This window comes from Podarcis muralis, chromosome 9, assembly GCF_964188315.1.
Source record: "Podarcis muralis chromosome 9, rPodMur119.hap1.1, whole genome shotgun sequence".
Classification (NCBI taxonomy): domain Eukaryota; kingdom Metazoa; phylum Chordata; class Lepidosauria; order Squamata; family Lacertidae; genus Podarcis; species Podarcis muralis.
In genome coordinates, this window is record NC_135663.1 from 15,945,575 (window position 1) to 15,962,626 (window position 17,052).

General features: G+C 44.6%; 1 protein-coding gene across 1 annotated transcript; it reads left to right on the forward strand.

Annotated features, from left to right (window-relative positions):
- The first annotated feature begins 1,335 nt into the window (after window positions 1-1,335).
- On the forward strand, window positions 1,336-13,380 carry LOC114604399 (uncharacterized). The gene is made up of 7 exons (XM_028744466.2): window positions 1,336-1,548; window positions 6,117-6,190; window positions 6,300-6,344; window positions 7,331-7,456; window positions 8,806-8,850; window positions 9,932-10,192; window positions 12,226-13,380. Exons 2-7 carry the CDS (start codon window positions 6,134-6,136, stop codon window positions 12,760-12,762), a joined length of 1,071 nt encoding a protein of 356 aa, XP_028600299.2. The 5' UTR covers window positions 1,336-1,548; window positions 6,117-6,133; the 3' UTR covers window positions 12,763-13,380.
- Window positions 13,381-17,052: the final 3,672 nt, after the last annotated feature.

A 17,052-nucleotide genomic window follows, 5' to 3' on the forward strand; every position in this document is an offset into this window, starting at 1 on the left:
TAGTGGTTAAGAGCGGTAGACTCGTAATCTGGTGAACCAGGTTTGCGTCTCCACTCCTCCACATGCAGCTGCTGGGTGACCTTGGGCTAGTCACACTTCTCTGAAGTCTCCCAGCCTCACTCACCTCACAGAGTGTTTGTTGTGGGGGAGGAAGGGAAAGGAGAATGTTAGCTGCTTTGAGACTCCTTAGGGTTGTGATAAAGTGGGATATCAAATCCAAACTCTTCTTCTTCTATGGAGGTGTAGGCTACAACCTCCCCTCCAACCAAGACTTACCCAATGCCTATCCGCCTTACAAAGTTGTGACAATTGCTGTGAGGTAGGTGAAAGCCCAAATGGTGGTGCCAATTAGCCAAGTGGGGGAAATTCCTGCCCGGCCCCTGAAAATTAGGCTACTGGCATTGTCCACAGCAAGATTGTACCATCCGTGAAAAACCCTGATCTGAGGGAGAGAGGGTGGGAGAACCAGCAAAGCGAGACAGAAAGACCCTGCAGGCCAGGCATTTAAACTTCTCCTGGACGTGGTGCCAAGGGCCGCAATTTGTCAGATGGTCCCGCGCCCAGGGGAACGCCCGCTAAGTACTGTCGCCATTGGCCCATTTGGCAGCAGGAAGACAATCTGGCCTGTGATCGGCTGGTTTACTAGGGAAGCCCAGGGCCTTCCCACAAAGCTGCCTTTTCCAAGTGATGGATCACCAGTAGTTACATAAAGTTATGGGTCCCAAAGGAAGAACAGGAAGAATGAGGACCAGTTGAATGTATATGAGCATTCTGGCAGATGAGGAAAGAAGGATCAAGAATTTGGTTCGGCCACCCTTATAAGCCAGTACTGGTGACAGAGGTCAACCACATTGTAGGACAGGAGGCAAATATTGCAAAAGCTGGCGTTTTGCTTTCTTTCTTCCCCTTTCCAAGCTCCCTAAATATAAAATCTATAAGAATTTGTTTCCATACAGATTAATTCTGAGCTGCCTCGTCATTTATGTTTCAGAGATGCTATTCGCACCCCACTGTTCCCTGTGGTTTGTGTGCAGCGCATATTCCCCCCACCCTCAGCTTCTAATGATTTGTTTTGAGATGAAGACGTTCCTTATCCATGGGGAAAAAACCTACCTCCCAATTTTATTTCTCCTTCCGACAAATGCCATGAAAAGTTCTTTGACCCTAAAGCCCTCTGGCTCAGGACTGAATGCTGGGCGTTGATCTGAAATGCCTGTTAATGGGATTGTACATAAGTAATGCTTTAACCATAGAGTAGTTTCTTGTTTGCTTTGAAAGCCACAAACCCCAGAAGGAAATGTAGGAGAACGGTGGGAGGACAGTGACAAGAAACCTCATGACCTCATCCTTTCCGCCTCGTGGGGATTGGTCGGCTCGTGTCTGGGAGAAGAGTTTAAATTCCAGAGGTCTGCAGACGGAAAAGCAGCAGAACAGGAGAAGGACGATCACGCACCATCTGAGTGAATGATCAGAGGATTGCCTTGAGCTTCTCCATACAAACCAGCAGACCTCTGCCTCAGACTACACTTCGGATCCAGACAACGCAAGGTACCAGAGCCTTTTCCTTTTGCTTTACCTATTTTATTCAGTATTCTTATATTTCCAGAAAGCTGAAAGCAGTGCAGCAGTACTTGATGGAGGCTTTAAACTCCTCCAGCTTCAGGGGCAGAGAAAGAAAGACTTTTAGTGCACAGCTTTAAAAATAATTTACAACGCCTCTTTTGCCTGAACTAGGGAGAACGTTTAGGGATTCGGGGAGGAAGCGGTTTATGAGAGAGAGTATAGCTGAATAGAACCTGCCACTTAAAAACACAGATTTGTGAGTTGTACCCTTGCCAGCTCCCAATGCCACACGATTTGGCACAAGATGTAGTTTTCATTCCGGCATCCCTGATGCTAAATTTATAATATTTGAAGTCTAGGGGTTTACACGCAGATAGCCAGTGTGGGTCAAAGGTTAGAGTGCTGGACTAGGACTGTGCAGGATTCGAATCCTCACTCAACCCATGAAGTTCAATGGGTGACTTAGGACCAGCCACTGTTTGTTAGCCTAACCTACCTCACAGGGTTGTTGTGAGAATAACACGGGGGAAGAGGAGGATGAAAATATAACAAATAAGCTTGTCAGAAATTCAGATTCTATGCTTTGGAAACTAGGGCTGCCAGCCAGCTGCTTTATGTTGGGGGTAGGGCAGTCCTATGTCTTTAACAGACACCTAATGCACAGAAATAGGAGCTGAATATTCAGCCTACCATGCAGCTGTTAAAAGACAGAAGAACCCTGTCAAGGAAAAACAGTTGGCAACCATAACTAACAAATCTGTTTCCTTAGTCCCATATATGCAAGTGCAGGATGTAATTACTTGGTAGTGGGGGAAAATCACTCTGTATATGCTCAGTTATTATTTCACATGTATTGGGATCAGAGGCCTGGAGGGTCTGGGCTTGACTTTAACTCTGTCCAAGGAGGTTCTTTAACTTCTTGTACCATCAACTCACATGCAATTTCTAGTTAATTATCACTGTGCACCTAGCTAAAAGCCATCATATTACTCTTGCATTTAATCTCTGAAAAAGCACTCCTGCTTTGCTCTGCAAGGGTTTTGCTCAAATACATTTTGGTGCAATGTTCTCCCATCGATTTTCTCTCTTAGCGCAAGTGCTCATTAACCTTGTGAGAGGAAGGGCAATGCATGGTGAAGTGTGCCAGCTTTCCCATCAGCCTGGTTGCTAATACCTAGCCGTCCGTCGTGATTCATCAATTTCTGATGTCCCCTGAGCCCTGATTCATCAGTTTCCCCCCCTGCAGTGCCACACTGAGCAATGCGATCCTTCCTGATTTGGAAATTTCAGCTTGTTCTTTCCAAATGCCTTTGAAGGAAGGATCAATTACAAAACCAACTTAGAATTAAAATTCTGCTTCAGGTTCCTATTCATATTAATGTGCAGCAAGGTCAGAGAAAGAGAGAAAATCTGTTGGCTGATGAGTTGGGACGCCCCATGGAAATTCTCTCTTCTAGAATTTCCCCTTTGGCTACGAGGCAGTGTTTTCCTCTTACATTTTTATCCTCCAACAATACTACAGTGCTCTGATGTCTGTGGAAATTTATAGAACTGGTGCATTAATCTGCATGGAGCGAAAATCAGTAAATTCTATTGGATTGTAATATTCTCAAGCAAGACAGAGGTTTTTAAAATAAAATAGTGTGTGTCCTTTTGCAGTCTGTAAGCTTTAAATCTCACAGAGTGCCTTGAGGGCTACTCTGGAATAAGTTAACTGAGAATTAGAATCATAGACTCACAGAATTGTAGAGTTGGAAGGGACCACAAGGATCATCTAGTCCAACCCCCTGCAATCTAGGAATATTTTGCCCAACATGGGGCTTGAACCCACAATTCTGAGATTAAGAGTCTCATACTCTACTGACTGAGCTATGCTGAGGATGGTAGATCCATAGAAGGGAGGGGAAGTTACCAAAAGCCTACAGATTTAATAATAATAATAACTTTTTATTTATATCCCGCCCTCCCCAGCCGAGGCTGGGCTCAGGGCGGCTAACAACAATAAAATAATACAACATTCTAAAATCATTTCATTAAAAAATTACTTCAAATCAAATTGATGGCAACCATTGGGCTAGAGTTCTGTGAAGATTGCCAAAGGAGGGAGTCAGGCTGTGCCCTGACCAAAGGTCTGGTGGAACAGCACTGTTTTGCAGGCCCTGCGGAAAGATGTCAAGTCCCGCAGGGCCCTAATCTCTTGTGGCAGAGCATTCCACCAGATCGGGGCCACAGCCGAAAAAGCCCTGGCTCTGGTTGAGGCCAACCTAACCTCTCTGTGGCCTGGGACCTCCAAGATGTTTTTGTTTGAAGATCATAAGTTCCTCTGTGGGACATACCAGGAGAGGCGGTCCCATAGGTAAGAGGGTCCTAGGCCGTATAGGGCTTTAAAGGTTAAAACCAGCACCTTAAACCTGATCCTGTACTCCACCGGGAGCCAGTGCAGCTGGTATAGCACCGGGTGAATGTGATCTCGCAGCGAGGACCCCGTTAGGAGTCTCGCTGCGGCATTCTGCACCCGCTGGAGTTTCTGGGTCAGTCCCAAGGGCAGCCCCACGTAGAGCGAGTTACAATAATCCAGTCTAGAGGTGACTGTCACGTGGATCACAGTGGCTAGGTCAGGGCAAGAGAGGTAAGGAGCCAACTGACACCATCTGACACCATTCAATAGCTTTATGCAATCCAAACTGCAGTGTCCCACAGTTGCAAATAGTATTGAAAGGTTATTCCAAAACAAACAGCTCTTGATGCCTCGAGCAAATGAGTCAGGGTAGGGTAGCAGAAGATGTAGTAACAAGACAAATCTTTGTCAATATTGTCTTGGTGTTTATTTCATTCATCGACTCCGGCTGCAATACTAAGCACAGATACTAGGGAGTAAATTCCACTGAATTTGAGTTCTGAGTATATGAATATAGGATCGCCCTGTTGGTTGTTATATTATTTGTGAACACTGTCAGCTCCTTGGTAGAATCTCAAAGAATTACCCTTTGGCAGGCAACTGCAGTAGATCTCAGAACCAGAAAGTGGGGCTTGTTCCATTTTCTCTAACAATTAACTCCAAGAAACATTCCAGCAGCATCTAGGAAGTAAGTTTTGCAGTCTCCAGGGATGTTTGGTTTTTGGTTTTCAGGGAAGGCTTAGGAAATATGCCCTTCCCAAGTAGTCCCTCTCCTCTGCATCACTGTTGCTCCTGCCCATTTGTTTAGTCCTGCCCCTTTCGACCCATTCTACATCACTGCCCAGAGGGACAGAGGAAGGATGCTCCATGACTTTGCTCTCATCTCATGGCCCTCGCTTATAGACAGTACAAGTAAACTGGAAGCAACAGCAAGAAGGAGTAGGGCCAGGAGGTTCTATGGCACTCTTCCGCTACCTGGTGCCCTCCAGATGTTTTGGACTACAAATCCCATCATCCTAGGCCATTGCACATGCTGGCAGGGGTTGATGGGTGTAGTCCAAAGTTCTGGAGGTCCTCTGGTTAAGGAAAGCTGTGCTAGGGGTTGCTGGAGGGGCCTCCTCTGGGACATGGGCCTCAGCAGATGCCCAGTCATTACAACTCCCAATGTTGACTCGCAGCAATGGGCACAGCCCATTTTTGTTGGGGGGGCAGGACTTTTGTTGGGGGTGCAGAGCCAACATGATTAGTCCGTTAGTTAAGTATTTCTATTGTTTTACTTGATCTAGGGGGCAGGCCTTGCCCACACCAATGTTTGCAGCACCACATATACAGTACATAGAGATTTTTCCCACTGCAGTCATGGCCTGGGATCAGACCATATCAAGAGCATCTTATCTGCAGAGGTCATATGTTCAGTTCTTTCATCTCTCAGCCCAAACAAAGTGCTGAATTTAGAAGTCAATCTAACTCCCTTTTGTCTGATGTTGGGCAGCAGAAGTTCTCTTCTGTTGCTTGGATTAGCTTTGTCAAGTGATAGCATAAATACATACGGCATAACCAATGGGAACTGATTCTGATTTGATACGGTATTTTCCTGGAATAATATTTGGAGGGGAAATATTGTATCGGGGTGCAAAACCTAGAAGAAAGTTATACAGGCAGAATGCTAGCCTCTTTGTTTATATAGCTTTCTGTGGTTTTATATATATATAGTCACACATGCAAACTTGCAGATGGGGGAGAAATTTAATTCAGTCCACATTTAAAGGTGAATCTACTTGATTCCCACTTTCCAAAACAATATGCAAAGTGAAACACGGAAATCCTTGGAAATCCCCCAGATTTTGCAGTGCAGTTCTCTAGCCAAGTAATGTGTGCAAAGAAAACAAAATGCATATGCTTTCAATAAAGTTTGTAATATATTTTTTAAAAGATGCATATTAAAATAATATACAAATATATGAGCGAAAATATAGATAACGGGGAAATGTGTTTTGTAAAAATGAGTATATTGGGCAGAATTGTATGTTAGGAAAACATTCTATCTCCCTCTTGAAGTCTGAGATGGTACTTTCCAAGAAGAATTATACCGTGTGCTATTTCTGTGCGTTTGGACTGGTCCTAAGAGTGAAGTGTTCGTTTTGTTTTTGAACAGTCAACTGCAAATCCATCATGTTGAAGATCGTTGTGCTGTGCATGTGTCTCTTCGCCATCGCCTTGGCAGCTCCAGTAAGTACAATACAAATACAACAAATAAACCATGAGAAGCACGTATTTCCGTAATGCAGAATAAGTGAATCGATACTGACTCTCTATTCCCCCGCATTTCTTTTCAAAGGTTGGCAAACACCATGGTGATTCAAAGAGTTCTGAAGATTATCATGTAAGTTCCTTCCCCCCCCCATCCTTTTAGCACTCCATTCATTTTACTGTTGGATTTATTATATCACAGCTCGGGATTAATTCCACGATTCTGAGATCCACACACCTATTACATAAGGCTGAGTCTCTTTTTCATGAATTCATGTGCCCCCTTTGAGAAAACAAGCAAAAACAATGACCTGCTTCCAAGTAGAGCATCTTCCATCCCCTCAGCTGCTGTCCTACCCTCTCTTCCTGGGGAGTAAGCCCCACAGGACACAGCGAGAATTACTTCTGTTCTGAGTAAAGATGCAGAAGATTGAACAGTTAGTCACTTTTGTTGACTTTCCCGCACCTTCCTCAGAGCCTTAGGCTGCGTTCATACCATATACAGTGGTACCTCGGGTTACATACACTTCAGGTTACATACGCTTCAGGTTACAGACTCCGCTAACCCAGAAATAGTACTTCAGGTTAAGAACTTTACCTCAGGATGAGAACAGAAATCGTGCTCCTGCAGCGCGGCGGCAGCAGGAGGCCCCATTAGCTAAAGTGGTGCTTCAGGTTAAGAACAGTTTCAGGTTAAGAATGGACCTCCGGAACGAATTAAGTACTTAACCCGAGGTACGACTGTATTTAAAGCACCCCCCCAAAGGATCCTGGGAAGTGTAGTTTGTTAAGGATGCTGAGCATTGTACCTTTGTGAGGGGAAACCACAGTTCGGGGAGAGGAAGTGCTTTCAATGTATGGTGTATACAAGCTGAGGTAATCAGAACTGCGCACAGCCCTGATATGGCCAATACTGATTTCAAGGTGGCACTAGCTGAAATATTTTCAATCATCCCTAACACTTCTGCAGTAGGATCTGAATTCTTCTAACTATTCCACCTTGTTCTCACAGTTCTGGGGTGGATATCCATTCACAAGGCCCTGGTTCCCCTTCTGCGTTAGCCAAGCTCTGCGATGTTGCACACTGAATGCCAACATTGGTTTTTTGTATTGTTAAAGGTTGCCAAGCATCATCATAAACACCACGCTCACGGGCATCACCACCATCACTCACATAGCCAGGAGCACAGCCAGGAGCATGTGAACAGCCACGAGTCTCAAGAGCATCAGGAGTCCTCCCAGCCGGTACGAAGCCTTTCTTCTCCATCAAGTTAAAGAATCAAGATGTGGTTGTACCCAGCTAAGTTCCACTCACATTGAAATCAAGGGACCAAGATTTGGCCCACCCATTCATTTCAATGGGTCCATTCTGAGTACAACCAACATTTTATATAACCTATACTGTACTGAGTGGGATGCAGGTGGCACTGTGGTCTAAACCACAGAGCCTAGGGCTTGCCGATCAGAAGGTCAGTGGTTCGAATCCCTGCTCCTGTTGTTCGGTCCCAGCTCCTGCCCACCTAGCAGGTCAAAAGCACATTAAGTGCAAGTAGATAAATAGGTACCACTTCGATGGGAAGGTAAACAACGTTTCCATGCGCTGCTCTGGTTCGCCAGAAGCGGCTTAGTCATGCTGGCTGCGGACAAAGGCTGCCTCCCTCGGCCTATAGAGCGAGATGAGAGCGCAACCCCAGAGTTGTCCATGACTGGACCTAACAGTCAGGGGTACTTTTACTTTTATACTGTACTGTAATGCCAAGAGGGGACAGTAGGGTTGAATCTAGAGCCAGTACTCTTCTATCCATGTAGGTAGGCAACCATTCAGATAATTTGCTCTTGTTCTTGGTCCAAGAGAATTTCAGCAGAGATAATTTTCCACAGACCTGGTTGGATAAAATTCCAACCTAGCTGCAATTCTGTGCATACTTACCTGGAAATAGGTTCAACTGAACTCAGTGGGACTGTATTCCAAGTAAAGATGCATAGGATCAACGTGGAAATCCCACTGGGCATTAGTCATGACTAACTTTTAGCTTGCCTCGGACTCCGTATTGGTTCCTAGATTTAATTTTTGGTCACTTTTCTATTCATTTTGTGTTTCTAGTTTGTATTTTTTATATATATACTTTCCAATTGAATCCAAACCCAAACACCTATCCATCGCTTGACCAGAAAGAGATCATAAGGAAATTCCTGCCACCTCCATCCTCTTCTCAACAGAAGCCAACCAGATAGTTCTGGGAAGCCTCCAGGCATTGCTTAAAGGCAATAGCTCTCCCTCTGTGCTTGTCCTCTGGTATTCTGAGCTTCCCTGCCTCTAAATCCAGAGGTTCCAGTTAGCTGTCAAGGATAAGAGCCCTTTATAGACCTACCCTTCTTGCATTTGTCTAATCTTCTCCTAAAGCCATCTGAGCCACTGGCCATCACTCTATTGTGTAGCAGCAAATCCCATTAGTCAGCCATGCAGTGCGCAGAGACGTTTTGTCTGTCCTAAAACTACTCATTTGACTTTTTTTTTAATTCAGTGGGATCATGGTGTGTGTGTATGTGTGTGTGTAAAACAAGCCTTCACAAAATAACTGTTTCATTTCCAGGCCTCTCTGTCTTCCGAAGAAAGCGATGAGATCACTGAGCAACAGGTAGGTTTTCCTCCAACCATGTGCATCTTAAGTACGAAACCCCTGCGTCAGTGCTGCCACTAGAAGGATTGTACAACAGGGATGAGGAGCCTATGGCTCTCCCCAGCGTTGTTGGACTTCAACTCCCATCAAGCCTCAGCCAGCATTACCAATTGTCAGGGCTGATGGGAGCCACAGTCCAACAAAATTTTGGAAGGCTGCAGGCTCTCCATCCCTGCTGTAGAATATTGTTTCATCCATGTGCCTTTCACTTCCCTGCCGCAGAATATTTTTTCTTACATCCACGTGCCCTTCACTTCCATCCATCGCAGATCACTGTTCCCCCCAGTGCGGGAACCACAGGAGGGAGTTTACATGGCCTGGGGTGGGGGACGAGAACCTGTATATTAGGAAACAGAGATTGAGTTTGTATTAGTGTTGCAAGACAAGGGCTGGAAAAGCCATCTGCAGAGGACACTCAGCAGACAGTATGGGTGCCTAACTAATTCTCCCCTCCACATACCACATGTTGTTGTTTAGTCGTTTAGTCGTGTCTGACTCTTCGTGACCCCATGGACCAGAGCATGCCAAGCACTCTTGTCTTCCACTGCCTCCTGCAGTTTGGTCAAACTCATGCTGGTAGCTTTGAGAACACTGTCCAACCATCTCGTCCTCCATCATCCCCTTCTCCTTGTGCCCTCCATCTTTCCCAACATCAGGGTCTTTTCCAGGGAGTCTTCTCTTCTCATGAGGTGGCCAAAGTCTTGGAGCCTCAGCTTCAGGATCTGTCCTTCCAGTGAGCACTCAGGGCTGATTTCCTTCAGAATGGATAGGTTTGATCTTCTTGCAGTCCATGGGACTCTCAAGAGTCTCCTCCAGCACCATAATTCAATAGCATCAATTCTTTGGCGATCAGCTTTCTTTATGGTCCAGCTCTCACTTCCATACATCACTACATACCTCCCAATATTTTCACCTCTTTCCCTCCCCCTAGGCTTGTGTTCGTGTTGTGCAGTCATCAGGCGCACCCAGACCTATAAACATGTTTTGAGTGTTACATCTCTGCGTCCTGTAATATTGAGTTGCTTCTCTTTCCTTGCAGACCCTTCTGGTGCCTCAAAGCGAGAGCAAGGAAGATGACGATGACCACAGTGATGTGGACGATGATGACCATGACGATTCGGATGAGTCGGATGAGTCACACGAAAACGGCGCCACAGATTACCCTACTGAGGCTCCCTTTTCCTTGCCTGTCACTCCTGAGGTCTTTACTGGCAGAGGAGATGTACCTTATGGAATCAAGGCAAAAGTTGACCTGGTACATTATGAGGACTCAGTAAAGGCACACAAAAGATCTGGAAAGGTAAATGCTACAGATGTACTGTAAGTAAAAAGAGCTAGGCAGTTGACCTCTTTAGAAATATATAATCCACCTGCCGTTGTTACGGTTCACACATTTTTGCCAGTGGAATTCTTACTCTATGGCCATCATGGTTTAATTCCCCCGGGGCAGCAATGCTATGGTACGTCTGGGTGTTCTTTTTTAGAACCCTAAGCAACTCATTCTCCTTCCATTCATCTTCCCTAACCGCATAAGAGGAAGGAAATGTTCAGTTTTAAAAGTCCATCTGTCTCACAGAAGCTTCTGCAAGCCGGAGATATTCAAAACATTGCATATTTGAAAAGTATCGCTTGTGGTTGCTGTGAAGGTGCCAGTTGAAACAGGAAGCAAGATGTTGCAAAGAAGGCTTGGAAGGAAAAGTAGTAATGCTCTTTTAGGAAACTCCCTGCCTAAAATAAAAATAATAAAAATCTGGTGGATAGACTTCACAAAAGTCCTAGCAATCCCAGGAAAGAAAAGCAAAATCTCTGGGATTCCCAGTCTTAAAATTTAGTTAACCGAGACATGTTTGTTTTTGTTTGGAAGCATGAAAACTCCAGAAGAAAAAGAAATTTTGCTGGGTTCCCCAATAAAATGTTCAATTAAAAATAAAACGTAAGGTCGCTATAAAGTTATCTGACCTACCCAGCCCTGTTCTGTGCCACTATAACTATCTGGGCATAATAAATTTAGGAACTGTAGAATGGTGAAGGTACTTTGGATTGTTGATTGTGTCTATTTATTTATTTTTAAATGCTGATTTTATTTTATAATGTAGTTTATTCTTTATTAGGAAGCCACCCTGGGTATTACAGGGTAGAAGCAACAAACTGAACTGCTAAGAATGTTCTGCTAGAGATTCCTAGGTGTGTGTCATCCTAGGGATGGGGAGCAATTCGTTCAATCTGCTTTTCACAGCAGATTTTCTGGTGCAGTTTTGGCACACAAAATGTGTGCATACAATATGTATTATAACCTACAACCTGCACACAGAAATGCATATGTATTTCAGATGAGAGGACTGAAAAGCACATATTTTATCTTCTTAAAAGTGGGGGGGGGGGTTCATAAAAAGTGTGTAAAAAAATATATGTACAATTTATATGTGGACCTTTCATGCATTCTTTCAAAAAATGAGAACTAAACGGGACAGACCTTTGCCTGAGCACCAGAGGCACTGATAACTGTATACCCATCATACATCAAATGTATACAGCCCCGTCCACAAAGAATCATGGGAACTTTAGTTTACCCCTCAGAGAGCTACAGTTCCCAGCACCCTTAACAAACTGTAATTCCCAATATTCTTTGTGACTCAGTCGTGGAGGTGATCGAGATTTATTGTCTTCTGTTAGAAGACAAGGATCCAGAGATCACGCTAAGGGTGGCCAAATTTTGCGCGGCTGCCATAAAACTCAGGGAACAAGCTGTGCAACTACTAAGAGCTCAGATGCAAACTCTAGATAATATTTTAGAGATTAAGACCTAAACCACATTTCGTATTGTTTATTATTATATTTGATTGTTAATCCAAATTTAATTCTATGGTGTTTTATGCTCGTTTAGTATGGTATGTAAAACTGGTCTGGGGCTGTAATTATATATATATATATATATAATATTCTTTGCGGTGGGGTGGTTTAAAGGCGTGGTGAGTATGCAGCCAGAAACAGGGTGAAATTAGGCTTCTCTGTCCATTCCTACAGCTTCCTGAAGAAAGAGGATGACTGCTACACCTGTTTAAGGCTGCAATCCTATACACACATACCTGAGAGTAAAGTCCACGTGAATGCCATGGGGTTTACTTCCAAGTAGGCATAGCATTGTAGCCAATGTTTGTCCTACTCAGAGTCGTCCCATTGAAATTAATAGACATGGCTAACTTGGGTTCGTTCAGTGGGTCTGCTATAAGTAAAACGTAGTTGGAGACAACATTTGTTCTGTGAGTCAAAACTGTAGCTTACCCTCCTGTTTCTGGGTGGCTATTTATTGTCTTCCATTTGTGGGCCTTGCAGTTTGATTCTCGTGATGTTTCGGATGACGTGGACAGCACCCCAGACGTGGAGAGCCGTGAATCCCATTCCGCCAAGTCACATTCTCTCGAAAGCCACGACACAAGCCTTGAAAGTGATGATGCAAGTCACCTGAGAGACAGCCAAGAGGTCCACGATAAAAGCACAGAGAATGACAGCCGCCAGAAACTTGAGAGTGCTGAGGAACCCCATGACAACAGTGACCACGATGACAGCCACGTATCCATGGAAAGCCATGACAGCAGAGAGTATAAGAAGGCCCTCAGTGGGGTACTCCAAGAGAAACATCATGACCATGATGCTGACAGTGTCAGCAACCAAACTTTCGAAAGCGCTGAGGATCACCACAGTGCTGAGGATCACCGCAGCGCTGAGGACCACCACCACAGCGCTGAGGATCACCACCACAGCACTGAAGAGCACGACCTCAGCACTGAAGATCACCACCACAGCACTGAGGATCATCACCACAGCGCTGAGGACCACCACAGCATTGAGGACAATGAGGTCACCCTCTAAGTGGATAAACAGGCAGGCTCCTGTCTCCACGCCTATCTAAGAGCACTCCCCAGATTTTTCGCATGTGTGGGTGCAGCTAGGATTGGAGCCCAAATTCATAACAGGTGGCTTTTTCTGGGAATTTTTTTTTAATTTGTTTTGCTGAGTGCGTGAAGGAGAGAAGTGTGAGAAAGGCAATGCAATTTCTACTTGAATGTTTGCTCCCAATTCTATGCATATCACACGTTTGATTTCAGCAATCATAGCAGTTATCGGCAGCAGTATTAACCAGGCAAATGCAGAGCCTGATCCAACACATGTTTACTTGGAAGTAAGCCCCACTGATTTTGGTGCATGCTTACTGCTAGGTAAACATGCTGAGGATGTCAACCTTAAATGTGCAGTACTAGCTGTCCTGTCCATTATAGAACTGTAAGCCCTTCTTGCTGCATATTTTTCCTGCTCTGTCTCATAGGGGGTTGTGATGGAGTTGAGAGAGAGAGAGAAAGAGAGAGAGAGAAATCTAGCTTTACAATCAGAGTGAATGTTGCATCTCATGATACTGTAGTACCAAAGGATTTACTGTTGCAATGTATATTTTGTTGACAATTGTGAGTTAAATAAAAAGACAAAACCTTATATGCCTAGGACTCAGCATGTGTTCTTATCATAGGAATACCTTGGTTTTCAAACAGCTTAGTTCTCGAACGTTTTGGCTCCCGAACGCCGCAAACCTGGAAGTGACTGTTCTGGTTTGCAAACTATTTTTGGAAGCCAAATGTCCGACGGGGCTTCCGATTGGTTTTGTTTCCAAATGTTTTGGAAGTCGAACGGACTTCCGGAACGGATTCCGTTCAACTTCCAAGATATGACTGTATAGGAAGTTGCCTTCTGCCATTGGTTCATCTAGCTCAGTATTGTGTACATTGAGTGTAGATGCTTTCTGGATATCAGACTGAGGTCTCTCCCAGCCCTACCTAGAGATACCAGGGATTGAACCTGAGATCTTCTGCCAGCAAAGCAGATACTCTGTCGCTGAGCTATATGCTAAGAGACCAGTGTGGTCTTCTCACCAGACCTCATATGTTGGTTCCGTCTTTTAAAATTACTTGCAGAACTCTTCTGTACTGCCAACATTAAGAATGTACAGAAACAAGGTATGATGGGAAAGTATGGTGTGTAAATAGAAACATGGCAAATGCATAAATTAAAGAAAAAAACAGTAACGGATCTTCAATCCCACACCGTAACAGAAGCTGGATCTACACTGACTTTTTTACCGTTATTAGAATGATATTAAATATATCTTTCTTAAACATCACAGGGCATACTGTTAAAACAAAAACGTTCCTTACCTGTTTCCTCCGTAACAACGCAGTTTCCCTGGTTGCTCTGCAGCGCCGTCTGGTGTCACATTTTAATAATGTATTATTAATGCTACAGGCAAAACATAGTATGTCCAAATACATTGTGATAACCATTCCTTAACTCTTCCTTAAAGTTATAAACCATGAATGTAGATCCACCCATAGCCTAGTTTTAAAGAAAACATGTTTTGAAATCAACAATTAAATCTCCAAAGACCATTCAGTACACTAATTTCTACTCTAATTGCTTCAGGCAAACAAACATTATTTTCTTACGTTGGCTATGTCATTCATCCAAGGGGGCATACATGCATGGATTTCCATTCTGCCCATCATCATAGCAACAACCCTGTAAGGAAGACAAGAGTGAGCGGCAGACCTAAGGTCACCAAGTGAGCTTCTCAGCTGAACTTGGAAATCAAGAGTCTAAAAACAACAACGAGAGTCTAAAAGGACGAATGGCTAACCTGGCTTGGACAGTTCTTATTCAATTTATATACTTCTGATATGAACTAAGCATGGAGTCTAGAATGCACATAAACACATGAACCTTCTATAACTGTTGACCAACTCATTTGGGTATGAGGAAATTGGTTATGGGTAAATCATTGGTCTAAAGTAGTGTTTGGCTGAAGTTCACACACATACTTTCACCGGGACATTCATGTAGTTGCGAAAGAGGGGGGAATTTTTCCCACATTCAAGTGGAAGGTGAATTCTTTTAACTTTTGAGAGTGGGGACTTACCATTATCACCATTGCATCGATACCCCACCCTTGATCCAAAAAAGGCTTTCAGAGCAGCTTACAAAGATCAGTATTAAGACGGCCCTCAGGCTTACTTTCTAAAAAGGCACAAGGAAAAAAGAAATGGGAGGGGGGAGGACAAAGCAACCTCAGTTGCAAGTTCTTAAGTCACAGTTCTAACAGCCAAGTTAAGAGCAGCAACTCCTCACCAATGTCAGTGGTCATTCTGGGTGTCTTGCCAGTGTGGTGTAGTGGTTAAGAGCAGTAGACTCGTAATCTGGTGAACTGGGTTCGTGTCTCCGCTCCTCCACATGCAGCTGCTGGCTGACCTTGGGCTAGTCACACTTCTCTGAAGTCTCTCAGCCCCACTCACCTCACAGAGTGTTTGTTATGGGGGAGGAAGGGAAAGGAGAATGTTAGCCGCTTTGAGACTCCTTAGGGTAGTGATAAAGCGGGATATCAAATCCAAACTCTTCTTCTTTGATAGAGTGGTCCCCACTTGAAACGTTCCACCCACCTCCAGAGCAGATCTCAGAGAAGATCCAGGAGCAACATCCAAGTCCAAGAGGACAGGACAGCTCTTCTCTCACACAGCTGACTTGAGGTGGCTTGGAGTGAGCGCAGCGCTGCAATTGTCAGCCAGCCTTGAGTCCCGTGCAATGGGGAAAAGTCACTTTGCGGCACCATTCCCCTTCGGCTATTGTACAGGGAACAATGTGATGCTGACTGCAGCTCCACAGCAGTTGTTACCCACCAAACTAAATGAAATCCACCTTCTCCCTCTCAAAATGCCTCTGCTATTCAGCAGCCCCGTGCCAGCCCTGTAGCCCGTGAAATTACAGAACAAAAATCACTCAGATACTCTGACTAATTGAACTAATTTCAAATCTGGGAATGCAGCAAGCCCCACCTAGTGGGGAAAGCCAGCAATGGGCTTGAAAGTGATATTCTGCGCTGTTGACTTCAAACTTGTATACAGATGACTCCCCACTTACGCAGGGGTTATGTTCTGGGCATGAAATCGTGTAAAAGCGGGGAGCAGCCTTTAAACGCCCTCTCTGCTGCTTTCTCTTCAATCCATACCAAACGTACTGTATCCAAAAATAGCCACAACTAGACTATCTCTCTATATATGGTGTGTGTTGCTTTGTCAATTTCGTGGTAAAATACTCCCTGGCCCATTTTGCAAGTACAATCTGTACCTCTTAAGCTCATCTGAGAGCTAAGCCAGTGGGAGAACAAGTTTGGCAAATCAGTCTCTATATTTAGATACGTGTGAGGGAGAGACTTAATATAGATGTGAGAGCTTTTTAAAGATTCCTTTACTTCCCCCTCCTGCCACTGAGTTAAAAATTAAAGTGCGTAAACCCAGATGTTCTTCTGATCAGTTTTCCACCTGCATCAGATGGGGAAATGAGAAGGGACTGTGGCTCAGTGGTCAACTTCAGAAGATGGCTTTTCAGGGCTACAGCAGTGGAAGAATTGTTTAAATTCACCCTTTCACCTCCTGTAGGCCTGATAATCATTACACACACTACCCAAACTGATGCTATGTCTTTCTTTCTTTTTTAAAAACCCTGCACAGTAGGGACGTTGGTCAATGTAGTTCAGTACTGTCTATTCTGACTGGGAGAGAGTCTCCAAGATTTCAGATGGGGTCTGTCCCAGGTCCAGCCCTACCTAGAGATGATGGGGATTGGACCTAGGACTTTCTGCAGCATGCAAAGCAGACGCTCTACCATGGAGCTATGGACCCTTGCCCTGAGCTAAATGGCCTTCCAAACATTGAAAACAAAGACACTTTTTTTGCCTTCAGCATCTCACCTAGTATGGAACTCGTCATTATGCCTAGATCTATATTATATTATGGGACGCAGGTGGCACTGTGGGTTAAACCACAGAGCCTAGGACTTGCCGATCAGAAGGTCGGCGGTTCGAATCCCCACAACGGGGTGAGTTCCTGTTGCTCTGTCCCTGCTCCTGCCAACCTAGCAGTTCAAAAGCACGTCAAAGTGCAAGTAGATAAATAGGTACTGCTCTGGCGGGAAGGTAAATGGTGTTTCCGTGTGCTGCTCTGGTTCACCAGAAGCGGCTTCGTCATGCTGGCCACATGAGCCAGAAGCTGTACGCCGGCTCCCTCAGCCAGTAAAGCAAGATGAGCGCCGCAACCCCAGAGTCGGTCACGACTGGACCTAATG